Source organism: Saccostrea cucullata, unplaced genomic scaffold (assembly GCF_032062105.1).
Source record: "Saccostrea cucullata isolate Sc308-1 unplaced genomic scaffold, CSIRO_AGI_Scuc_v1 ctg380, whole genome shotgun sequence".
Classification (NCBI taxonomy): domain Eukaryota; kingdom Metazoa; phylum Mollusca; class Bivalvia; order Ostreida; family Ostreidae; genus Saccostrea; species Saccostrea cuccullata.
The window spans coordinates 267,866-295,604 of NW_026934466.1; the positions used below are offsets into that span (position 1 = coordinate 267,866).

Genomic DNA, 27,739 nt, shown 5'->3' on the forward strand with positions numbered 1-27,739 from the left:
AGCAATGGTGCCTTTTTCAAAATTGTGAATGCAATGGTGTCTAGTTTAAAATATGAACCAAACTCAATCATTGGAAAGTTGTTGTATGATGCTCAGGTGACCTATAAGGCCCATGGGCCTCTTGTTCTTTACTGGTATTAAAGATTTAACGGAAAATAACATTTTTAAAAATCTTTTTCCTTCACCGAATTGATCAAAGTAGAGTATTCAAAGTATGAACGCAGATAGTATTACATGTGTAGAAGGAGCAGGTTTGAATAATATTTTACGGATGGACAGACAGAGAACCTTAGCTCCTCTGGACTCTTAACAAAAGAGCTTAAACCTAAATTACAAAACCCACTAAAATACATGTATGTCTTCTTCTGCATAGCAACTGTTCCTTCCTGTATGTTGAAACACAGAAAGCATTTTTATGCCCCAGTAATCGAAGATTCAGGGGTATATTGTTTTAGCCCCATCCGTTTGTCTGTCTGTTTGTCCAAAAAATCTTTAACCTTACCCATAACTTTTGACTGGTTGGGGCTATGACGTTAATATTTCACAGGTGTACAGTATCCCTTTTGACAAGACCTTTCTTTGAGTTCCAAGATGTTTCTTTGGTTTCCACCAAACTTGACCTTGACCATGGAGTTTGACCCAATTTTACAAAAAATACCAAACTTTAATCTTGGTCATAACCTTTAAACAGATGGTTCTAGGGCTTAAACTGGGCTTTCATACTTTACATGTGTATTCTGTGAAGACCTTCAAACTGTCAATACATATTTTTGACCTTAGAGTTTGACCAACTTTGTAAAAAACTTTCATGTTGGCCACAACGTTTGAATTGTTAAAAGATTGTTCTAGGGCTTTCATATTTCACAGGTTTATTCCTTGTGAAAAATCCTTCCATTTGATACAACAAATTTGACCGTTTGACTTTGGCCTTGGAGTTTGACTTGCAGTTGAGAAACGACAACCTTCCCCATAAGCTGCTATATAGGGCAGCAGTGTTTCACGACCAATCTTATTTAAATTATCACTAAAAAATAATCAAAAAACAAAAACAACTGAAAAATATCAATTGAATTTTATTTGACTGTATGAAATGTGATATAATAATAATATGATACATGTCCAAAAACATTCATAATATACATGTAAAATGTTAAAGCAATCCAACAGTAAAGACAAACATAGCAAAATTTCAACTTAATAGCACTTGACACTGAAAACAAAATATATCAAAAGACAGACATGATATAATCTACATATAAACAACGGTCTGTAATATGCTGATTTTTTTTAAAAATTGTATAATTAATATTATGCATATTATTTGAAGTAGGTCAAATATAGATACATTTGTACTGTAAAGCAATTACTTTTTATTTGCGATTTGTCAGACTGAATTTGAAAACAATTTGGGATCACAAGTTTTTACAAATGGGGTTTTTTTTTCCTGCCAAAATACTAATAAAATTAAATTTTTGTTAGCCGTTTACTACAAAACCACTAAAATAAGCCAAAGATAGCATCCGTTAAAAATATCCACAATACAGTACAAGATTCTTTGTAGTTTTCTGGAAATAAAGGAAATTTTTTTGGTTATTGAAATGAAATAACTCTCATAAATATACACAACTGCCCATCATATCACGTTTTCAAAGCCTAGATGGGTCATGCACATTACAACACAAGTCCTCATGTCAGAAAATATTGAGACCCCTTCAAATATAAAACTCTTCAAAATACAACATTTAAAATTACCGGTAACTAAAATATTTTCAAAAACGAATGAATTTTCGTTGTAAAAAAATATGACCAAATTCAGAGCAAAGAAAAAAAAACCAAACAACCAACCAACAACAAAACCCCCACTAAAATATGGCACAGACCTATGACTTTACAATGTATAGTCACATCAGGCAAGAAAAAATAAAGCAGATTTTGATTTGGTATAACCTCCTGGCCATCTTTCTATTTTAAATGAATATTAACAAATCCATCCTTTATTTTTGGGTTAGCTACATTAACTTTTTTGTGAAGAATCTGATACAGTAGATTGCATACTAAAAGTTATTAATTTTATTGCTATATATAGATATATTAACAAGAAATCTGTGAGCCAATGCTCACTAGTAATACCCCCACTCTGATGTAAATAAGCACTATCATGTTAATACAGGCAGATGCACAGAAAAATATGAAATTGACATCGGATTTGAGCAAAAATGTATCCTACCAAATGGCATGCCTCAGAGAAGATTGTGTTAAAATTTCAAGCATCTACCATGAGTAGTTGCTGAGAAAACTGCGACGAAAATTTGTTATGTATGAAACAGACAGACGCACAGACAAACAGGAAGTTGACATCGGATTTGAGCAAAAATGTATCCCACCATATGGCATGCCTCAGAGAAGATTGTGTTAAAATTTCAAGCATCTACCATGAGTAGTTGCTGAGAAAACTGCGACAAAAATTTGTTTCGGACGGACAGACAGACACACAAGGGTAAAACAGTATACCCCCCTCTCCTTCGGAGTGGGGGTATAATTATATGTACATACAATTCATGAACCTCAAAATGCAAACAGTCAAACCTTATTCATCAAGATGCTAGTGATCTGGAGGCTACATTGTTCTGAATGGAATTTGGAAGAAGTAACAAATTAATTTGCTTGTATATCTACTTGTATCAATTATAAAATGAAATCTAATTTATATCAAATTATTAGGATGCCTTAATTGTCAATTTGGACAATTTGCTGAAGAAGCATTTGGCTAAACATGACTTGACTGTATATATATATATGTCCGGAAAAAACATATTGTGTAAAATTTAATAATACAATGAAACACACTTATTATCAAGTGCTAGGGACGACAAAATTGCTACCTTATAAAATTAATTTGTTATATCTGTTAAGTTCATAATACTATTCAAAACTAAGGGGAATGAAAATTACTTCAGTATAAGTGTAAATTCATAAGTGTGTTAACTGTTAGTGTGTTATAAAGCATAAACCAAATTCTTCAAAACATGCAAAAAATAAAACATGTACTTAGCAATATACATACATGAATGCATTTAGATTATTTGCTTACAGCAAAATTGCCAGAGACAATTTTAAGGTTCACAAGTTTACGGAATAAAATTTACTTTGCTGTAAACATGAATTTTTTTTTGATTTTATTATATCTGTCAAAATACCAAAGACGTACATTTACGTTAAATCTTTTCTTAAAATGATTTTATAAAAAAAAATGGTAGTCTATATAGCAAATAACAACAATGCAAATATCTGATCAAAAAAAGCTACAATTGATGTATCTTGGACCCATTACCAGTAATATTCTTGGGGGGGGGGGGGGCTTGAAATCTCCCTCTGAACAATAAAAGCAGTTATAATCAAATTTGAAAAAAAAAAAATTTGCTTTTTAAATTAAAATTCCAGATTTATTTTTAGACAAAACCTGCTTCTATATTTTTTAACAGGAATTTCTACTTTATTTCTAGACAAGAATTTCTTCTTTATTTTTAGACAGGAATTCCTCCCCCACTTCTACAGATTCCATTCTGACAGTACCATACTATGTCATCCCGGCCATCTTCTGTTACTTCCACCACTTTTAGGGACACCCTGTAGTCCTGGTGACAATCTATTGGCTTCTCCTGTAGATCTAGTGCTCTGTTATCCATAAAACACAATGTCAGCATGTCTACTCCACTTGTCTTCATCTGTGACAACAACGGATAAAAAATGCTTGAGTAATTTTAAAACTAAAGCGAAATTAAGGTCAAATTTCCTAAAATATGCAAACTACATGTACATACAAAAGACAAAATAATCTTACATTCATATAAAACATAAACAAAATTTTCATACATTTACAAGCAGTAAACTTAATTCTATTCATTACCGTATAATCCCTATTAACTGCCCCGGGCGCTTAGAAAATTGCGAAAAGGGGGCGGTTATTTTGGTATTCTCTTTGTAATATTTAATATCATATCTTAACTTCAAAAAATATTTTGAAAAAACTAAATTCAAAGAATCTCTAAAATGATGTCCAACTTTACTTTAAATGAAGATAATCCACCCAAATTATGCTAAATGAATCATTTTCCACCAAGATATTTGATAATAAACAAGTTTCGTTTTCACTTTCTTCAAATTTTGGCAGACTTTTGATACGATTTTAGATAATTTCAATCACTGTACAGGGGGCCCTTATTTCCTGACAATTGAAAAAGACCTAAGGGGGCGCTTATAGGGGCAGGAGCGGTTAATAGGGATTATACAGTATTTTTTTTTTTTGCCATAACAACATATTGAAATCATTTACACTTTATTTGAGCTGATCAATTTTACATATGTTCCCTCCTTTTTGGTTCAGCAGAAGAAATTTTAAAATGACATTCCATTCTATTTTCATTACAGTTTAATGAGCCAGACCTCCCCCCCCCCTTCTTTCCACCACCACAAGAAAATGAACAACACCCTCCATTTGATGAAAAAAAAAGAACCCCCTTCATGCGTCAAAAGTTACCTTATTGCAAGTATAACAGAAATCGACTCTGTGTTTTTGGATGAGAATATGAAAATGTCAACAAAAATTACAAATAACACATAATACACTAATAAAACACAGACATTTAGACACACAGCTTTGTATATAAAAGAAAATGAGTAGTAGTACCCTCAAAAAGTTTTCCTCCACAAAATTTTTCCAGGACTGGTTACTGTACTCATATGGCAGCTTTGTTGTGAATGGGTTTCCATCTAGTTTCAGGATTTCCACTTTGATGCTCTTATCTGAAAATAAACCAAAGCCTATAAACCTTTAATCAAGTCCGGTGTAATTATCACTTCAATCTCAAGAGGGCAAATGTAGCCCCTACCCTGAAAATCACACAATATCAAATATAACCCCATCCCTGAAAAGACACAATATCAACTATAACCCCTTCCCTGTAAAGATGCAATATCAACTTGTATTGTTAAACATATAAAAACAGATGTAAGAAGGCAATGCTAAAATTCAACTCCTCACTGACCATTAGTATCCACTGTGATGTATCTATCCCGGACAAGCTGAAGGCTGTACTCGAACTCCTCTTCCTCGGTCAAAGATGGCTCCATATTATTGTATGGCACTGGTTCATCCTGGAACAGAATGGGGCATAATTTATTACAGTTTTCAGAGAATACTGTCTGACAGTGAAACAAAATCGATTACACAAGTGCAAGATAAACCAGATTTCAATGTACATATATATTATCATAACAGTAACTTGATCCGAAGGGTCGCATCACTTCGAGTTGACAGGCGCGGATCATCAGATCAAACGAAACGCGAAGTGTCAAATTTGATATGATGATCCGCGCCTGTCAACGAGACGTGATACTGCTCTTCGGATCAAGTTACTGTTATAATGATAAATTTATTATATACTCCCTTATAACTAGCTCATGATACCAAAATAAAACTTTAGGGATCAGTTGTATAACATTAATCCATAAAACAGAGCATACTAACAAGGGACTTATTAACACGCAAGAAAAATAACGTCATATTTCTGCGTTACTACGTCATCAGTTTCAGAGAGTGGTGATATGGATTCAGAAAACCACAGTGTGGTGATCCAGAAAGTCCGATCACGACGTCACACGATAGGGTAAAATCAACAGAAAATTGAGGGATACACATTAGGTATATAATAAACTATTTTAAACATTATATAATAATCACTCACCAATTCATTTAAGGGCTCCCCACTGTGAACGGACAAATCTCGGATCAGCTTCTCTGTTAAAATAAAGTTGTCCTGAACATTACGTTCATCAATTTACCCGCAGCAAAAGTATCAAACAAAACACAAACAGTCAAGCCTCATCTCAAACTTAATGGGACCAACATTTTATTTTTTAGTTTGTAGTTATCTATTGTGGATAAACTACATGTACTATACCACTGGAACTACAAAATAAGTGGATGGAACTTCAAAATCATTTCTACATATCACTGCTATTTGAAATATTAAAGTATTAAATTCCTATAATAATTGCTTAATCAAAAATACTAAACTCTTCTTACCATACTCTTCATCCTGCTCTTTCTGGCTTCTGGGAGAAGCTGATCGTGGGGAAGGGAAAGCCCCTCTAAAAACGCTGTCGGGGGTCGAGGTATAGTACCCTGAGGTTGGAGTTGTGAGAGCAAAGGGGGGCTTCCTCTGGGTCACTTGTGGGGTGAAGTACTTCTGGGGAGTCAATGGACTGTATGGGACCCTTGCCTCTGGGTTGGAGAGCCGCTTTGGGTTGTCTCTTGGTTTGGATGGGTTTTGAATCTGCAGTTTAAGAGGTTCCCTCTTGAAACTAATGGGAGTAGGTAGAGCTTTATTGGGATCTGGGTCCACAACAACCGTCTGCTTACTAGGGTCATCTGGGTCTTTAGCTATGGTGAATGGTCTTATTTCTTGGGCCACTACCTCACTTTGAGATCCACTAAACTCTTGTCCACTTAAGTTCAGACTGGAGCAGCCTTTCAGTGACCCTTCAGACTTGCTTGTAAGATCCCCAGATTTGCTGGTTGTGGGCTCATCACTAGCAAAAAGGTCATCATCTGATATACTTTTATCTTTATTCCATTCCTCCCACATGGTGCTTAGTGGGGGAGTTCCAGTGCCTTCTCTTCCAAACTGAATTGGGATCATTTTGGATGATGGCTTTGTCACTGTATCCCCAGCAGGCTGATTCCCCTTCATCAGATCTTGAGGCACGTGTTGTTCCTTTTCTTCTCTTGTCTCCTGAGGCAAGCCATTGGTCCCTGTTTCTTTCTCCTCTTCATTGGTCCCCATTTCTTCCTTCTTCTCTTCATTGGTCCCTGCTTCTTCCTTCTTCTCTTCATCTTCCCCTGAAATCTTCTCCTCTGGCGTGAAGAACCTTTCACTTGATCTGGATTTAGAAGTCGAGCTGTCAAAGTTAAACAGGATGGAATTCGGAAGGTTTCCTCCAACTGTTGTGTTACTGTTGTTGGTACTTTCATTACCACCATCTGAATGCTTTGCCAAAATATTTAAAACCGAATCACTGATGGCAGAGCTGGAGGAGTGATTGGATTTGCTGCTGGTCCCGTCGCTTCTCGTCGACGCAGACCGACTTCTTGAACCGCTCCCCCCTCCTGCCCCAACCCCATTTTCTGGTTCCTCTATCAGGGTCTGAATGATGTGGTCCTGGTTGAATTCACTGCTGCCGTGACTACCACTATTGATTTGAGAACTCTGGGACATCACTCCCAGCAGATCACTGGTGCTGCTGGTTTTGGAGAGCTGCTCATTCAAAGCCCTTGCGAGAAGCCTGTCTATTTCTGTCTCCTCCCCATCGTCTACCTCCTTCTGCTCATTATCATCCAACAGAAATTTGTCAACAATCAATGGTAAATTATTATACAAGTTTTCAGAGATATTTATGTCATCGTCTGCTGGTGGTTCTTCGGCATTGCTCTTGTGATCCATGTCTGTCTCTCCCCCATAATAAAGAGGAAGGACTGTCAGGTTCATATTTACGTGAGGAAAATCACTCAAATCGTCATGGACATATTTCCATAAAAAGTATTTTGGGTCTTTCATGCTTTCTTTGAAGATTTCCTCTGGAGTAGCTGTGATGGACTTCTTCAAGCTCTCAATATAAGGGTTTCCACCACTTGCAGATTCTTTTGAACTTTGTTCAAAACCTAACTCTCCAAGCTTGGGGACCAAGCCTGTGGATCCTTTCTCACTGACCATTACACCCAAAGGAACCATCAAGTCTACATTGTCTGAAGGAATTTCATTTTTCAGTCTTTCTCCTTTTTCCAACTTGACAGCAACAGTGTCTTCCATTTTGTTGGTCTTTCCCAATATATTGGTAATATTATCCCTAATTTCAAGACGATTAAACATTCCCTCTGGATTGTTCAGGCTTTCTTCCACTTCTTCTAGTACTTCCTGTGTTGGTCCCGTCAGCGTGTTTAATGGCAGACGTGTGTCATCATCAGTCAAGCTCCCAGAATTGAGAACAGAGTAGAGATTGTCTCCTCCATCATCTACAGAAAGTAGAAAGAAGAAAAAGCTTAAAATCTCCTTTACTTAACGATAATATATGTATATATACTGGTTTAGATAATACTCTCTTCGGTTGCATAAATTTCTATATCACTATGTAAAACAACAGAGTAAGAGCATTTATTAAAATATATTTACCTACAGTTTGTAATAGATTAATTCCAATGCAGTTGTTACAAACACATTTGAAACTCTTTTTTCCCTCAAACAGATCTCGGTAGAAATTACGGTAGTTATAATACATGTACACATAACATATAAGAGAGTTGCTGTTCAATTGATGGGAATTATCAGAAAAAAATTGGAAATATTTTAAATGTATTTGAATAAAAGAAATATCAGATTAAACAGATATCACATTAAAAGGAATCCATTTTTTCTAAACTTGAAAATGTTCTTTACACATAGAAATCCACCTACGTATGAGTTGGAATGCCTGATGCTGTAGCAGGTCTTTAGCCGATGGTCGGTTTTTTGGTTGTTTCTCGAGCCCAATTTTAATTAGGTTCTGCAACTCATGGTGTATGTTCTTTGGAATGTCTTCTACTGGTGGTGGCTTGGTAGCAATCTGATAAATAAATTCAATTAAATATTTGTAGCAATTTAATAAATAAATTCAAATATTTTTGAAAAAAAAAATCAAGTTAGCTGACAAATGTTTACTGTATACAGGGTTATTTTCGCCACAAGTTATTTTTGCCCTTTCACACAAGTTTATCCCATTTTAAATTCACCCAGTCACAGTTTTATTTATGATATCATACTGTATTTGTTTATTTCGCCCTGTTTTAAATTCGGCCATCTGTTTAATGGCAAAAGGGGTGAAAATAAAACAGGGGTGAAAAATTTCCCTGTATACAGTAATGAATTTTTACTGCATATGTTTTGAAACCAAATGGAATGCAATCTTTACCAGGAAATGTATGGCTGTTGCATTAGGATACCGCTTCACCCACGGTGGGTGCCCACTCAAAATGTGCACCAGGACACACATGGCTGCCCATAGGTCCGATTTAAAATTGTGCCCACTGCACTCTGCTTTCTCTGGGCTGAAGTGGGAGGGTGTGCCCACAAGATTGGAAACCTTTGTAGTCTGTCTCCTGGCCACTCCAAAGTCTGCCACCACAATCTCCTTACCATCCTCCCTCAGGAGAATATTGTCAGCTAGAAAATAAATGGGAATCAAATGAAGAAAATTGAGAACAATGCATTGTAAGCCAACCATTTTTTTGTGTGTAAGAAATATCCACAAGTTATGCCGTTTTCTACTTCTCCAATACATGTATAATTTTCTCCACTAATCATAACTTTTTATTTTGCTTTTCTGTAAAACATCTTCTCAGTTGAGAAAAAAATTAATAATCACAAATAAGTTACAAACTGTGGAATCATTTATAATATATGTCGCAATTATTAAATGATTAGTTAAAAGTATACAATGAAAAAATATTTATTACGATTTGAAAATAATATTTAGAACGTACATCTGAATTTCAAAATTACCAGTAAACAACCAAAATTTATAAGATTTCAATATATCTTTATCAGAATTTCTATAATTTTCTTACATTTGATGTCCTCATGAATAACAGATTTCTTTTCAAGGTACACCAGGACTTTTAAAAGCTGATTAAATAGCCGTAAAGCATTTCTCTGACTCATGCGTCTCATCAGGGTCTTCTGGTCGTTTATGACAGCAGTTAGGTTACCTCCTGCAAAATCAAGAAAATCATTGGACTACTCATTAAATGGAACAAAAGTGTGCAACTGTCTTGCAGTATGTAAATTCTTTAAAAAACATCTTAATTTTTGGAAAGATTGTCAAAATTGATGTCTTTTCCATCAAACAGAAAGATACTGAAGAACCAGACATATTCATGGGAATAATCCAAAAGAATTACAAGATTAAGTCAGTATTTAAAACACTCTAAGCAGATACACTTAAATTATACATATGCATCATATTACAGGCTGAACGTAAAACGTATGTACCAGGAATGAATTCGGAAATAATGTAGATTTTCTCCTTTCGTCGAAGTGCTCCATGGAACTTGACGATGTTGGGATGATCTAGGTCTGACCAAATCTTTATCTCGTCTTCTCTGTACTTGGAGATGTGTATCTGTCAATGATTATTTCAGGATTATTTTTTTAACAAAGTCTTTTTTTTAAATCTTTGATATATTTTTGCATTTCCTTCTTACATGCACCATTTTAATTCTGATTTCTTAAAAAATAGTCTTAGAGTACATAAACATAACATTGATTTTCTACTGTCTTATTTTAAAACAATTAAAGCATAAAAAAATTAGTTCAGCTTAAAAATGTTTAGAAATTTGCATAAACATGTTCACTCTTTTCTACATTTTAACATTCTGATCTGCATACTTGACATTTGGCCTCTGACATTTTTAATACAGAAATGGTAGTCAGTGTTGTAGTCCCTAGCCAACTGACATTTGACCTTCTGACCTTTTTAATACAGAAAGGTTGACATTTAATCTCTGACCTTTTTAATACAGAAATGGTAGTCAGTATTGTAGTCATAGCCAACATTTGACCTTCTGACCTTTTTAATACAGAAAGGTTGACATTTACCAGTAACCTCTGACTTTTTTTAATACAGAAAGGTTGACATTTGACCTCTGACCTTTTTTATACAGAAGTGGTAGTCAGTATTGTAGTCGCTAGCCAGATGACAGTTCCCGAACATTCCCCGTCCTAGGTGTGTCAGTCGAACCCACTGGAAATCCTTCTGATATCTGTGTCCCATGATCATCAGCTTTTTCTGATACAAAACAAATGACTCAATATTAAAAAAACAACATTCTTTAAAAAATACCTGTTTAACTATGGTGCAGATAAACTGAAATGATAAAATCTACTGTAGAGAACCTTGTGGTTGCATTAATTTCATCAAAAGCCCTTACTTGTAGAAATAAATTTAAAGAATTGATGAACTAATAATAAATGATTATATTTTTGTCTTGTGTTTTTAAGTTTTTTTCTTGAAAAGCTGTATATCAGGATGCGTAACTCCTGTTCTTACTTTACAGTCAGGGTAGATAACTCCCTCCTCCTTGACACTCTTTTGTAGTAGTCTTCCAAACTCTTTATACTGCAGCCTCAACTCCTCCCAGTACTTAATGAGCTCAAGTAAAACATCTCTATAACCATACACTACCTCCCCTGTAACAACAGTATCAATTATAAATCATCTCATTTGAATAGACAAGGCCACTCTACAAGAGAATTTCCTGAGAAGAAATTTTCTCAATGTTTACCCAGAGAGAATGACCAGTATTACCTATTCCAGGAGATCCTGTAGGTTTCTCTTTCAAGGAGAGAAACTGGTTCCCTTCAATATGCCAGCGCGGACTTCCCTCTCGTATGCTCTGAAGTTGGAGGCCGTAAATTTTTTCCAGCGAGGATGGTTCTGAGGGTACGGATGACTGAAAATCCGATTCAGAGGTATCTTCACTCTCCACGGGTGTTGGAACTGAACTGGTGGCTTCTGGGAAGGCATCTGCTTCTACGTCACGAAATTTACCAACTGGTTGCCTTTCCGCTCTGAAGGAAACTTTTCGGACTGGTTTCCCTCCAGTGGGGGACCTGAGTTGCTCGTTTTTGGGGATGGTAAATGAGGGTGGGGGCCCTGTTACCATGGGAGAGGGTGGATGTACATTTAACTTCCCCACAGATCCAAATTTTAGCAGAGGTTTCCCTGGTCGAATCTTAGGACGAATACTTGATTTAAGAATTTCAATGGTTCCGTCATCTCGTTTCTTTACAATGGGTTCGGACCGGGACATCCTGGAGGGGCTGGGGGTCTCGTGGGTGTCTGGGACATTCAGACTCCTGTCCTGGTCCTCCGGGATTATTTGCAGGGAGGGCATGTACAGCGTGCTGGGACGCTGAGTTTTTTGTGCTGAGGGAGGATTCACTGGACTACCTAAACTCTGGAAGCCGAAAGGACTGATGCTGGTCAAACTCGTCATCGAAAAATAGGTATCCCCGGAGTCTTCAACTTTGGTATCTGTTTTCTCTTTTCTACTTTGAATAAACCCGCCCATGTACTTCTTCAACTTCCTCCAAATCTTGCCCTCTTTGGTGAAGATCAGTTCTGGATTTACGTCGATCAAAAACGAGATTTTGCGACAGACAAGAACGGGACAGGAAGTACTGCTGTTATTTTCTCGACAAAGAAGTACATGCTGTTGTACGAGTCGGAATAGTTGAGTGCAGAGGTTACATTTCATGACTTCGCTGTTACAGTTGCCAAAGTGGGAGGTCAAGGCCGTCAGGCAGGTACATATGTCACAAAGTTCAAGGTCATTTTCTGTCTGTTTTTTCAAACAGAGTATGAGACATGGATTAACGTCCTCTATAAAGCCCTTCATCTCCGCCAATAAATCTGGAGGAATATCCTAAAGGGATAAAGATACAGAGGTACAAAAAGAAATTGAAAAAAAAATGTAAATTCCTATTAAAAATTTTAAAAAGCATGTTTAGTGATCCATCAAGTAGCTTAAAAACACCATTTCTCACAGACACTTGTATATATTTTTCCAATTTTTTTTTTTAATTAAAAAAAATTTAATTGTAACCTTTAAGAAAAGCAACCATTTTTAGGTAGGATATTTATCATAATTATGTATATCATCATTGATAATGATTTTCATGTTTGAACATTTAAGATGTCTTCAACAAAAAGTAAGCCCCTCACCTGATCCATAAGAAGTAACTGTCCGAGATAGTCAGACAATGGTCTCAGTCCATCTCGGAGCTGGCCGTGTTTTCTACGATACTTGTAGTTGGGATCCACACCCATCTCCTTTGGAGTGACTTCCCTTGATCGTCCAAACAGCTCCTGTGCCGGTCCTTTTCTGTTCAGAGGAGGATCCTCCTAAATTAGAGTTGAAATAATTTTATAAAACATCAAGTTCTCATTCATTGTGAGCATTTTCAAAGAAAATTGATTTATAGCTATTGCTATTTTCTATTGCAGCTACATTTACTTATACATTTGATGGCGATTTTGACTAGGTCTTTGCTAGATGGCGTTCAAGCTCAAATGCTCGAGGCCAAAAAAAAAAAAATCTTATCTCTCACCTAATGTTTCCCTATACAGTACAAATTTCATTCACATTTTTTCAATTATAATTTATATAACTTGTTGAATAAGTGCATCAATTGTGAAAATATTTTTATCCTAGCAGGTAAATTTCTCTTTATATGTCTTTTTTTGTATATATTTCATCAGGAAAACTAGAACAAATCAAGATAAGAAAGCCAAAATAATAAGTCTAATTGATTCCCGTAATAAAACAGATTGTTTCCCATACTGTAGATTCCTAATTATACGCGAGGAATTAATTATCGCGTAATTTTGCGAGAATCATCATCCGCGAAATAAAAATACTCGCTTTTATTTTTAAGGTGCTGAAATCCATGGAAATTCTTTTGATCAATCATCCATTCGCGAATAATTATTCTCGCGATTTGACGTTCAAGAGCCATCTCGCGATAATAAGTACTCGCGAAAAATAAGGAATCTACAGTAATAAATCCGATTGTTTCCCATAAATTCTACCCTTACCTTCTCGTCTCTATCTTTCTCATCATCATGATTTCTGTTTTCTTTCTCACTTAGATCATCTCCACTGGATTTCTATCAAAAACATTTTCTTATTTGTTCAAAATTGAATAACTAAGAGTCATTGAGACTTATAAAAGAAATAAAAAAGGAAATTTTAGCACTCCAGCTACCCAATTATTTGTGTCTGTACTTAGTTCATTACTGATATATAAAACAGAAAATAATAAATGTTCATATCATTCTTACCCTGCCTCTGTAGGAGTGATGTCCCCTGCCATCGCTGTCTGTGGGGTCTAAACTAAACAAGTTATCTCCCTTTCTTCTCTGATCAGATGAGGGGAACCTTAAAGCTGTCGTATGAATGTGATACTGTTCTGTACCCTTGGTTCTTCTTTTCTTGTGTACTGTTTACAATAGACATTAAAGACATGTACAGACTACACAAGCTTTTCAACTGAAGATTGAAGTCAGTGATAGTTTTTCTTTCTCCACCTTTTTATACTGTAAATCACTTTTTATTCGCGAGAACTTTATTTTCGCATAATTACGCGAGACAGTGTACTCGCGAAAATTTAATTCTCGCATATAATAGTATTCCTTAAGATATAGAGCAATAACCACAATTCGTGAAAATTTTGTCTTGCTAATCAAGAGTCAATGACTATCTTGCGAAAATAAGGTGTAGCGAAAATTAAGTGATCTAATATAAGTGTTGTGAAAAGCATAATAAACCCTTTTATAAAACTATTTTTGGTGTACAATACATCTACTACTATAATACATTAATTGTTAATGTTTTTGTTTTTTTGTATACATGTATATTTGGTGCATACTAAGGTTCTTCAAATTCCAGGGATGATAATTTTGCTTAAGGTTAATGTTTTTTTTTTCTTTTCCTGAGTTTTAGAATGACAAAATCTGTTTACACTCTGCTTTTTTTAAAACCTTATCATACAAGGACATTACACTTATAAACTTTGAGGAAGTGGTTACACAAGGACCAATTTTTTTTTTTACTAAGTATATAATGCCTACAAGCATGACGGAAACAATTATTTATAACTCATTTAATGCCAGATTTAGATTTAAACAACCCCATTTTAACATGACATTAAATAAATAGAAAAAGTTGATGATTCACAATGGGAACAGGTACAACTATGTGTTTTGAAAAAAAAAGGATCTGGATCAGGGAAGAGAATTAACTCATCTAAAAATAAAGAGGATGATGATTTGGGAAGAGAACTCAACTAAAAATAAAGAGGATGATGATCAGGGGAGAGAAGTCATCTAAAAATAAAGAGGATGATGATCAGGGGAGAGAAGTCATCTAAAAATAAAGAGGATGATGATCAGGGAAGAGAACTCATCTAAAAATAAAGAGGATGATGATCAGGGAAGAGAACTCATCTAAAAATAAAGAAGATGATGATCAGCCAAGAGAACTCATCTAAAAATAAAGAGGATGATGATCAGGGGGAGAGAACTCATCTAAAAATAAAGAGGGTGATGAGAAATCATCTAAAAATAAAGAGGATGTTGATCAGGGAAGAGAACTCATATAAAAATAAAGAGGATGATGATCAGGGGAGAGAAGTCATCTAAAAATAAAGAGGATGATGATCAGGGGAGAGAACTCATCTAAAAAATAAAGAGGATGATGATCAGGGGAGAGAACTCATCTAAAAATAAAGAGGATGATGATCAGGGGAGAGAATCATGTAAAAATAAAGATGATGACCAGGGGAGAAAACTCAGTTAGAAATACATTCCACATATATTTAGACAACTATCTCTTCTAATCTTACCTTTCAATATAGTAGATGTACTTTGATATTCTGTGCATACTTGTAGCTTTTCTTCCACGATTTCTGATATCCATAAAGACCATTTAAATTCAAGGCGATTGATGCTCTCCTGAATTTCTTGCAATGTTTTTTCTGCCAATGTTAAAAATAGTTTTTTTTTTAAATTAATGTGGAGAAATGGAACTTTAAAAACTTATTACTGCATAGCAAACACAGAGACAGACAGTGCTTTAAAGACCTAACTACGGTTAATAGGAAATATGCTTGTTTAACTTCCTTTCAAGGTTTTTTCACTCATATTGAGACACTACTTGTTGGTGGAAGGCTGCAAATTCAGACTTTTACTTGGCACTCAGGGCCACTGAGCAGTGAGGGAGTTGTTTTTTTTTGGTGCCATAGCCTACAGTGACACTGGACCCTGGTTATATGTTCTCATCAAAAGGACTAGGCTAGTCCATAAGATAAAAAAAAATTACACCTGTGCCATAAGATCCACGAATCGAAATACCTGTCTGTTCAATTTCCTTCTCAAGGTCAGCCATCTCTTTCTGAAGGTCATTAGGGTGACTGATAGTGTCAGGGTCACGCTCCATTTCCCTCTCCCCTTTCTCAGGGGCAAAGTCCTCATTAAAGCCAGCTTTCTTATCTACCTTCAGCGCTTCTCTCATTTCTTTGGTCTCGAAAGCTGGCTCTCTTAAACTGAGATTTTCTTCATCTGATTTTTCTCTGTATTCTAAAAATATTAAGGATTTTTTGATGTGGCATTTTTGGCATAAGGTTCGACAGCATTTTTTTTGGTCAAAAATTGCATTATCAACAGGTTACATGTAATTATCTAAATTCAGGTAAAAAAAAAAATTCTACACAATCTGCTTTTGTAATGAGTTAATTTATCCTGAAAACAACCAAATTACAAAACACAAAGCTAATCTTTAATTATTTTTTTCCTTTTTCAGTACCATTAAATTTGCCTTTAATGAAGAGCTTTTCAGGTGTAAAGGTCATGTCCCTCTGAGAGGTCAAGGACACGAGGCCCCACAGAGAAGAGTTTAGATCCCCCACAAGGTTTCCTAGATCCCCCATGTGTTCCTCAGCACTCCTACAACAGAACACAAAGTAAAACGTCTCTAAATTTACTGACATTTAAAATGTCGATATATTCCTGCAAGTTTGCCATTTACATGTACAGTAAAACTCGTTTAGTATGAACACGGATATTGCGAATTTATGGATATAAAGCAAAGTTATCTTGGATCCCAAGCTAAATAAATTTAATGAATTCCTGATACAGATACAACAAATTACGCATATAGTGAAGTAATTTCATAGGTCCAAATGACTTCGTTATAACCGAGTTTTTACTGTATTACATGTTTTAAAGTACATTTTACAAAAGCACTTATGACTATAAGACCAAAGTTTTATTCTGCTCTTTAAATTTACATAAAATTGAAGATATATTTAATCTTCTGCAAAGAAATATCATAGGATATTTAGCGCTAATAATTTCAAACTTTGCAAAATTTATGCAAGCTCTTTTGTAAAATGGGCCCCATATACACTAACAACTTTAAAAAAACAAAAGCGAAAAAAATAGTATATAAATTAACAAACACCTAATTTTACTGATATTTAAAATGTGGATATAAACAAGTTTGTCAATTAAATGTATAAGTACATGTTATAAAGTATATCACATACTTCATTTAAAAACAAATTAAGACAAAACAAAAATAGCATTATATAGTTATTTCTCAAAATCAATTATTTGATGTTTATGCTGTTCAAAGTAGAAAAAAGTCTTTAAAAGGTATCATTCACTTCATTTCACTTGTAAAATTCTGGGATGGCATGAAACCTAAGACTATTGAATTTTATATCATTCAGTTATATATGTTATTGAGTTATACGGACAAACTTTTGATGAACAAATTAAAATATAAGCATCAATTCACTGTGTGTTTGCTGTAAGCAAGTTTTACAGTATCATTAATAGTACTTTTCTTGGTGTAATTGATCCAAAATACCTACTTTTGCCTGTGCAGCTGGTGAGTCTGATGACTTATGCCATTCGTCACTTGTTTTTCTGGAATCCAGGTCTTTGGTGTGCTTCTATGGCATTCCTTTGGCTGGTTCTTCAACTCATTAAAGCTGGTACCCTTCTCTGATTTTAAGCTTTTATCCCCCTCTTCTTTGAACCTGTTGTCATCTTTAGTATGGATATCTCTGGATTACAAGAATTTGAAAAAAATCATTGGAATTTTTTTTTTTCAACATAATTTCTCTAAAATGTTTCAATGCTTACAACTACGAGATTTGATTCCACACATGATATTATTTGTCTTTTTAAATTTGTCTTATCAATTCTTTCATTATTATTTTTCAATTTTCATTACCTCTGCAGTCTTAAAAAACATTATCTTCATTACTGACTTGACTGAATCTGTTTTATTCAACCTATTCTAACCTTATGGTTGTCCAGTTCTTTGGTTCTAGATATTCACAATATCTGGCCACCTTCTCCATGGGGTCACAAACCAATTCCTTGGGGGATGTCTCTTTCCTTCCATTCATTCTATAATATCATAGAGAAGACAAAAACAATTAGTATGCAATGTCTCATTATACTGAATTTAAATAATTTAATATTTCTGTTTTAATCCAGCAAACAAAACCATTTTATTAAATAATAATTATTCTTCAGCTCTTAATTTTTAAAGTTGCAAATCATTGACCTAATTGTTAAAAAATTGAGACCTTGATGAGACCTGCCATCAGAATGAGGTCCTATTAAAAAAAGTCTTGGTCAAATAAACACACTTCCTCAAGCGTTTTAATTGACTAAAATTTAGAATATTAAAAAAAAATGTCATTTCAAATTTAATTTCTTTTCAAAATTTTCATTAACACTGCATTGCAGTCCTAGTCTAGTCTTTACTTTAGAGTTAAAACCAAAAATTCAAAGAAAAAAAATCAAATTTTTTTTTACGTTTTTTAAAAATAAGATGACCTTCAATCATTTTGCTTTTTCACTTTTTATAGATCTATTTTGAATTATCTTTTCATTGCCCTTTAAGCATTTCCTGTTTACTATTTTGGCTCTATATATATCATATACAAATACTTATCTATAGATGGATATAAATAAAATACATGTAATTTTATTTCCTGTTTACTTGAAACATGAAGTTCGTGTAAGATGATCTTCAGTCTGTAAATATTTCACTCAGCTGTCTTCCTTGTTTTTCAGTGTTAATAACACCCCCCTTACACCTACAACTTTGATCTCTGACACTACTGGGAACTATTCATACTGGCAAAATGACTATAAATGGTTATTTTTTTCAAAAAATATGCCCACTTGACTTAATTACAACGCTAATTTATTAAATTTTTTGAAGTGCACCAAATTAGTGCCTGCATTTATTGATTTAACTCATATAACTGTCCATAAATTATTTGCATTAAAATATTTCAATAAATAAAAATGGTATTGTGAAATATGAATGCATTAATATATAACAAAGTTACCAAAGAAAGAAAAAAATCCCAAAATTGTGATTGGTTTAGACAATCATGCACCTATAATTTGTTCTTTAGTTCGGCATTTGAAAATGAAAGTAAATTGTGAAATAGTACGCAATTTTGAGACAATTAAAATTTCACACTCTATACCAGCTGACATATTTCACTGTCAAAATTGTATTCAATTTTAAATTTTGCAAAGATAAGCACTTTCAATTGATGGATGCATGTTTTTGACCTTGCATTAAGATAATTTCTATACATAAATGTACTTTCCCTTAAAATTTTATGCATAAATGCAAAATAAATTAACTTCAATGATCATTTTCCCCTTCTCTCTCCTAACCTTTCTAGTGGCATATTTCATGTAGCATATAGCAATTATCAAATTTATATTAAGTAAACTTCATTTTTGTTTTTTAAATTTCACTTGTCAAGCATTTTAATTGTCAAGTATTAAACTGCATAATAGTTTATTTAAAAACTTAATCAGGAAATAAATGCATGTGTTTGACCAAAGTTGACACTGCTTTTTTTTTTTTAAATTAACATACATACAGATCATGAAGAGGGAAATTATTTAAAATTAATTTGCATGTCTAGCAAGGAAACAACATTGCCATGACTTATTAGTGAATTTGCAGATGCAAGAATTTCAATTGAAATTTTACTGTGTCTAAAACATAGATAAAACATCATGCAAGTTCAAAAATTTCAGATAATCAGGCTAAATATGGATAAAACTTGAAAAAAGTTTTAAAAGTGCTTAAATCTAATCATTTTGAATTGCATGAATATAAAATTGGGTTATCAATCAAGTAAATTGGATATATTTAGACTTTGAAGCATTTTTCCTTCTAAATCATGTAAATTCACTTACACTTTCTGTCAAATTGGGTAATTTATTCAAAGATGAATCATCAAAACTTGCATAGCGTACAAGATAGAAAAACAGTCTTGGCATAGTTGTTTACTTTTCTTTGTAACTGTTTAAAATTTTTATTATCCCCATTTATTATTTTTTTGTTTTTCATTTCATAAATCCAGTTAGTATTGGAGTAGCTAGAACAAAGCATTGTTACACATTTTAAAGATAAACTGAATACATAATATACATAAATTAGGTGATGTTCAATTTGTGTGTGCAGTTTGATGCAAATGCTACATGACTGTGCATGTGTCACTAAGGAATAAAAGAAATTACTCAGTACCTTATTTTGATCTGCCTTTCTTTGTTTTTTCTGTCTATCTCGGATTTGTCTCTTTTCTCTCTGTCTTTCTTTTCTTCCTGGCCCAAAATCTTTGCTTTATATTCAGACTTCTCTTTCCCAGTCTCTGTTGGGAAATCATAATGTCCACTAGGATCTACTTTCATTTTCTTACTTTCATTTTCTACATTCTTTCCTTCATATTTTTTCGTTTGGCCATCTTTGCTTTTCTCCTGGTAAATCTTATTGCTGTCTGAGTTTGATGCAGACACACTGTCAGGTATCTTCATTTTTCTACATGTAATATTTTTCGTATCTTCACGACTCTCCCTTTTGTTGCAAGACGTCACTTGTAAATTTTCACCATTTCTCTCCACTGCTCTCCGATTGGCCTGGTTGGCCAGGTTTTTCTTCTGGTTGACCTCTGAATGACCTTGACCCTGACAATTATACTGCGGCTGTTTTGTAATGTTTGCACTTGAAGTTGCAATCTTATGGGCCTTTCCTTCACTGCACTTGTCTAAAGTACTGATTGTGTAATTTCCGTGGAAGACCACCTTCGCCACACAGTCGTTGTCGCTCAGACAATGACGACGACCTCTAAGGCGTTGAACTACAGGAAACTCTTCAATATCCTTCATAATTTGTAAGAACCCACTTCAATAATCTTAAGGGTTTCTGGAAAAAAAAAGAAGAAAACTTATACACCAAGTGTTAAGTTTATGTACCGCAAATTACAATTAATCAAAAATTATAAATCACATGCTTTTTAGCAATTTTGAGTAATATCAATTTACATCCGTGTTTTTAAGCAATGAAACTGCTTTGCCATGAAATTACTACGTCAATTACAAAATATACTGCAGTATTTCATGACAGGTGGTGATATGTAAATTCATAAACGGCACGAAAAATTCAGGAAAACTTCCCATATCACTGTACAACAGAGGAAATAGAGAGTGTTCACATTTCACAATTATGCATACTGACTAAAATAGCTAAGTCGTCATTCATTTTTGCTTATGATATGCATTATTTTAAATTTTAAAGTTATCTGTACATTATTACAAATGTAACAGCAACTTCAAAAGAAAGGAAAAATATGCATTTATTGTGATTCTCAACAAAAAATGAATTTTCAGATTTTTTCAATTCTAATATGTTAATCAACTCAGTTAAAGGGATATAATAAAAAACAATGTACAGCATCACGAGATGTAAATGTTCTGCTTTCTCATTGCTGAATGGTGTATATAAATATAGCTCCACAAAATAACCTGAACTTTTTTAAATTAGAAGCACATCAGACAGGAAGGTTAAAAAACAAAGCAAAATGAAAGTGCTCTGGTCTTTAAAATGAAATGAATGTAAATAATGTTTGAAGCATGTATACCAATGTTTGTGTTTTATTTACTGTGGAACCTATATAATCATGCATCAAACTAGTTGAACAGGACAAAATTGCAGGTGTGGCATACTGGTCAGATCATTTGCTCTAAAGAGTTACTGAATCAATAAGGATTTGATCCTTCATGCTGGAATCCCATAATGGGATGCAAAGGCTGGTCCTTCAGTTGAGGCCAAATAAACCAAGCTTCTGTGTTGCAGAAGCTGTAGGCAAGAAAAAGACCCTTCACTGATCAAAAGAAAAAATTAAGCACTAACTATAAAGGGCAATTGTCCATCGGCAGGTGGAGGAGTCTTAATTAATTTGAATGAAATTTTCTTGAAGGGAAATTCAACATAGAAACAAACAGTTCAGGGCATTAGGCTTAAAGATTGCATATATGCAGATTTCAGTTTATAATGTTTTTAAGTGAATCAGCTAGGAATCAGGTTAAAAAATCAAAATTAAGAATCTGGTCAACAATAAAAATAAGCAAAAAACATACCTTCAGCATATATATGCACATTGTCACTAAGCAGATTAACTGCATATTTAGAGATGAATTATACAAAGAAAAAAAACAAAAAAATATTTTTTAAAGTATATTTGATAAATAATAAATAAAAATATATTTTTTTTTTTTTTTTTTAAAAGTATTAAAAAACATATACTCAGTAAATTTCCTATTTCTTGAAATAAAATTAGTAAAGCCATGTGAACATCTCCAAATTTTCAACAACAAAATAAAACATCATAATAAGTAAACAGAATTTTGAATTCCTTTCCATTATTTCCTGTTTGACTGCAAAAATTCCAAGAAATTGACTAATTTTAAACTAAATGAAATGTTTGCTAAAACTTTGATCCACCCATCTCTTTTACCATAAATCATCATGATTCAGGTAGTGCATTTTTTTTAAATACCTGAACATTAATTTCTCCCTTTCTCAGGTATATGTAACACCAGAATGCAAACACAACTACACCATTAATTGTTCTGTACTTACAGCTATTGTACAGGTGTATTCAATATCAAACTGCAGAGTTTACCTCTACTGTTGGACAGGTGAAAAACTCCCTTACCTGAACTTATTTAAAAGAGGTTTTATTAAATCCCATTAATTTGCATTTTTGATAAATGTCTGGCCCTTTGTCATGCATCATTTCCTAAAATAAGAGCTTTGGGAGAAAAACAGCAGACTTTTTTCAAATTCATCATAATCGTAATTTAATTCTATATCCCCATTATCAATTGATTTACACGTGCTTGAAAAAAAATTATAATCTCAAATGAATACAGACCTACCTGTGCACACAATGCATCGACACAATTAATGGAGTTCATCCAAATAAGTGCTTCCCCCCCATTTGAATTTCCGGGAATTTGGGCAATGCGTGAGGCAGTACTCGAACAGGTCTACACGATGAAGAAATACTTCCTCCTTTGACTAGGGCTCTGCGGTTTTTAAACTAACAAGGAAACACGACATTAATGTAGGTCAAGGCTGCCTACATTCAATGAGAGGGGGCCTAATAAAACATATCTATCAATTTCAAATTTGAAAAACATTTTATGTTGCAATTGTTTTAATTATCTTGATATTTATTTTCCCCGTACATTTTATGATAAGCTCATCTACGCATTAAATACTTCAGTCAATCACCTGGAGAGGAAATATATTATCTTACTCCATATCACTAGTCTTTTTTCTAATGATTTTAATTAACAGAATAATTAATTAACTTTGTTTTCTGATTGTTTTCTAAAAACACCTGTAGACTACTTGTATAGTTTCTTTAGCTGGTACAGACGTCAAAGCATAAATACACGTATTTGGACCCTTATTTTATACAGGAGTTAGGAACTAGATTAAAGGTCTCAGGACCTGATATATGAGGGATGGGGTGGAAAAGCATGGTGGGGTCTAGGGAGGGAATGGCACTTATTTATTCATTTTTTCTTAAACAAAATTCTCTTGACTTTAACCTTCCTTAATCTTAGAGGATAAAAGTTATCAATAACATACACTGTACAACATTATAAACAGTAAAGCTGGGCTTCATTTATAATTAAAATGAAGTGATTTGTTTATCATCTACTGGTATTTATTACTCCTTTAATTTTTAAAAATGCATTTCAAGCTTATCCTCATACATGTAATTTTATTTTTTGTTTGTATGTTGTTTAATATCCCTCTCGAGAATTTTTCACTCATATGGATGTGCCACCACTTGCCGGTGGAGAGCTACAAATTTTGTCCTATACTCGGCACTCAGGGCCATTGAGCATGTTGAGCAGTCAGGGATCTTTTTCATGCCAGCACTTAATGCGACAGCTGACCTTAGTTTATACAGTCTCATCCTGAGGACCGACCTCCACATCCCACAGTGGGATTCAAACTGGCAATGTAAGGATCAATGCCTTACTCTGTGACTCTAGAGGAGATGCTCTTACCTCTGCGCCACGTGGGGGACCCTCATATTTTTAATACCTCAAAATAATTGCATATATATCTACAGTGTGCTTATGATTAATTTTATTTTACCTAAAATTAAATTTACATTGTTAAAAAAATTCCTTGACTGATTGTCAGTTTATAAGACTATACAGTTAATACTTTTACAAATATTTTTTTCAGCTGAAAGGTTTTGTAATTAATTACATGTATCTAAGATTCCCATTAAATGGTCGACATAAAAAAAAAACCCTTGACTTTCAAATTTCATTTATGCACTGTTACATAATATCATATTCAAAATTATGACTGAAAATTTTGCTTCTGTCATTGAAAAGAAAGAGAATACTGGAAATATGTAGTCCTCATTGAAAATGGAAAAAAAAAATGATGTTAAAAAATAATGAAAAAAATGATGTTAGAATGTCAAGGAACAGTAGATAACGAAGCATTTTTATGTTGTCCTCAAGACAACTCCAGAATAAATTCTGAAAATGATGCAGGAAGCAGGAAATATGCCAAAAGCAAGATGTGCATGTGTGTTTAAGCATGAGTACCGGTACTAGTATGTAAATAATGGGAACTCTGTATCAGATGGAGACAATCTGTGAAGATAGGACTTATCTGTAAAATCACTGTAGACTAAAGATAGTGAGGACAAACGGAAGGAATAGGTGCTTCACAGCTGCATAATCTTGCGGGCAAAAAATATAGTAACATGGTAAAAGAAAAATTGAACCACTGACAGATGAAACTTAGCTACTGAAACAACTGTTGGCAAAATAAATTTCAAGTGATAAGAGAAAGAGTTTTAATGGGTGGGTCTTGAAATAGACTGAGTGAAAAGTCTAGAGAGAAAAAAATAAAGCTTCACATTTGAGGTTGTTCAACAAGCTAAATGAATTTTAAAATTGAATATATGATTTCTTTAAATATCACATGGAATGGAGTACCCGATTTAAATTTCTTGAAAATAGCAATGTATGCATGGCAAACATTGACAAGGTCTATGAATTTTTCAAACAGTCCAGCTAGCTCATACATTATCAAATTAGTCTTCATAACTTTTATAAAAATTAAAATTGTTAATAAAAGGCTGGCCATTGAGGTACTAAGTATTTTAATTTGAAAGATGGCATCAATTGCAACTAAGAAACCTGGTCCCAGGACCATGAAACAAACTGTATGACTTAAGTTTGCAATTTGCCTTTGAAATTCAGAGATGATTTAACAAATATGTTTATGAATTATGACAGCCTTCCTGGGTTGAAATTATTTACCAATTTCATTAAAATTGGATCCTTTGATCCACTCACATACATGTGTAGATCACTACACAAAGATCTGAGGAAACTCCATTTTAGGTTCATCTCCTTGTGACCTTTCTAATAAAAATATTCATTAAAATTTTGACCAAATTTTGAAACTTGATAAACAGGATCTTTTAATGATCCCTTAGGAATCTTGGTACACCGTCAATTGATGCTAATGATGTGTATAAACTATCGGGGCGTGACATTAAGGTAAATTCGTCGAGATAAAAAAAAAAAAATTGAAACTGCCATTTTTAACAAACATAAAGTTTGGAATAAAAATTCTCATGATCGTTGTTTATTTTAAATGATATAAATATAAAGACACATAATAACAAGAGCCTACCCTTGATCACAGATGAAGACTGGAAGACAAAACTGAATGTTGAGAAATAGAATAAGGATCTCTTTAACTTAAAAGATTACCTCTTCTCCTGCAAGGTATGATTTCAATGGGAAATTTGCAGTTGTTAAATAATCACGCTACATCAACATCGGTTAAAAGTCGTCAACCATCTCAACCGACTAAAAAATGTGGGAATATATATTTTTTTTTTACTTTCGGTTTTAACAATTCTATCCCATAATGCATTGCAAAAATAAAGTTATATGTCAAATCGTTCATAAAATGAGTCGAATTATCAAAAAAGTATTCCCTTGGAGTACATTTAATTAACCATTTTCCTTGCCATTGATTTTGTCGATAATAAAGTAATGACCATGAAAATAAATTGCAAGTTTAATGTGCTTACTTTTTTCCGGGGATGAAAAGTTAATTTGCAGCTTTTTGAAATCAAATTTCTTTTAAAAGTTCATGGTGGGTATTGTTTGATCAACACTGATTCGTTTTCATATGAAATAATCAAAATTATTTAAAGTTATGTTTTATTACCATTTCCATCGAATCCTTTGAATTTTCCATGGAGGGAATAAAAATTGTCTTTTAATTAATCTTCAATCTAAAGTTGAAAATGAAACATATGGAGCTAACGAACAGTATTCAAGATCAAAAGTCCATAAAACAATACAAAATAGGAGCAGGGCAAACAAGGACCTGCAAAACATTAGAGGTGGGATCAGGTGCCATGGAGGAGTGAGCATCCCCTGCCAACCGGTCACACCCGCCGTGCCGTCTGCTCTTTGTCATGGTCGGGAAATAATGGTTAAATGATTAATCCTTCATTACTTCAGTGTATAAATAATGGACTAACGATGTAGTATGAAAATCGTCAGTCAGCAATAATGTGATTAATAGTTTATGACAGATTAATCTGCCCTTTACCTACACCCCCCCAAAAAAAAACAAACAACAACAACAACACAAATTTGCTGTTATCCTATCTGATGATTCCTGTTATTTTTGGAGATAATGCTTCGATTTTACCTAGTACTACAGGGATGATGTCCCTCAAACATGAGGAAACTGCCGAATAAGAATTATGCAATCTTTATCGACCATATGAAAAGGAAAGAACAAATTAAACTACATGTACATATGTATATATTACGTTTTTTTTAATTAATACAGGAAACACGATATTCTAAAAGGAAACTGTCATTAAGGAACTGAAGACAGAAAAAAATTTAAAGTTAATTGTAATGAACGTATTCACCTTTTTTGGATAATATTTTTAAATAAAGAAAATAAATATTTTTTTTCGGCGATTTACAGATAGTTAAATTATCTTTTGTATCAGACAATTGCAGTTTTAATTGATATGAATACAGAAGTTCGCGTACCTATCAAAATGTTCAGTAAATATAAAAAATACGTTATACATATACCTATAATAATAAAACACGCACGGAGTACAGATATAGCGTATTTTTCATTAACTAAATATTTCGGCAAATTTGATAGGTATGCAAACTCCTGTGGAATGAAGATTCCGGATGCCAGGGTCATTCAAATAGTTTCAGGCTGTCGTAAAACAATAAAGTTTTGTATCACCCCCTCCCCCACCCCTTGAAACAGGGTTTGTTAAGTTATTAGGATCTTCCAATCATCTATATCTGTTGCGTATGTTTGACTTCATCGATCGTTTTACGCCACAGTTCGGAGTCCGCATATGGGAGAGGATCGTTCATTTTGGCCGTGCATGGTTTGCGACGAGATGGATTGACTGAAAAATATATATAAACTCCGTTGCGTTGCGAGGAGATAAATTAATAAGCCATCATATAGACGTTTAGTTTGATCATGCTGATATTTTTTCTCTCTCAACTCAATCATTGAGCTCCTCTTCGCATCTAATGAATAGCAAAGTTTCCATTAAGTGAATCTGTTGGAATTTCAATGGGCTATAAAATAATTTATTTCCTTTTCCCTCTTTTTTTTTTTGTTTTTTGTTGT

General features: G+C 33.7%; 1 protein-coding gene across 2 annotated transcripts; it reads right to left on the reverse strand.

Annotated features, from left to right (window-relative positions):
• Positions 1-1,293: 1,293 nt before the first annotated feature.
• Positions 1,294-23,061, reverse strand: LOC134240793 (uncharacterized). Of its 2 annotated transcripts, none has more exons than XR_009986520.1 (22): positions 20,234-20,908; positions 17,965-18,072; positions 17,529-17,723; positions 16,457-16,596; positions 16,006-16,230; positions 15,498-15,629; positions 13,936-14,093; positions 13,690-13,761; positions 12,817-12,996; positions 11,398-12,517; positions 11,140-11,279; positions 10,741-10,878; positions 10,083-10,212; positions 9,659-9,802; positions 9,004-9,254; positions 8,511-8,658; positions 6,086-8,071; positions 5,745-5,797; positions 5,046-5,154; positions 4,688-4,803; positions 2,550-3,725; positions 1,294-2,103 (listed from the first exon to the last, which is right to left on the reverse strand). XR_009986520.1 is itself a non-coding variant. In XM_062722873.1 (22 exons), exons 2-22 carry the CDS (start codon positions 20,869-20,871, stop codon positions 3,525-3,527), a joined length of 6,384 nt encoding a protein of 2,127 aa, XP_062578857.1. In that variant the 5' UTR covers positions 20,872-20,908; positions 22,924-23,061; the 3' UTR covers positions 3,350-3,524. The 2 variants fall into 2 exon arrangements, 1 of the variants encoding a protein (XP_062578857.1); XM_062722873.1 differs by lacking the exon at positions 1,294-2,103 and adding an exon at positions 22,924-23,061 and having other exon boundaries at positions 3,350-3,725.
• Between the last annotated feature and the right edge of the window lie 4,678 nt (positions 23,062-27,739).

Bases quoted from the DNA above. Each gene is read 5' to 3' on its own strand.
- LOC134240793 (XM_062722873.1), bottom strand. From the start codon at position 20,871: ATGAAGGATATTGAAGAGTTTCCTGTAGTTCAACGCCTTAGAGGTCGT. The intron at 17,724-17,964 runs GTTAGAATAGGT...CTTGTAATCCAG, and splicing joins AAGAACTGGACAACCATAAG to AGATATCCATACTAAAGATG. The intron at 4,804-5,045 runs GTCAGTGAGGAG...GTTTATTTTCAG, and splicing joins CATCACAGTGGATACTAATG to ATAAGAGCATCAAAGTGGAA.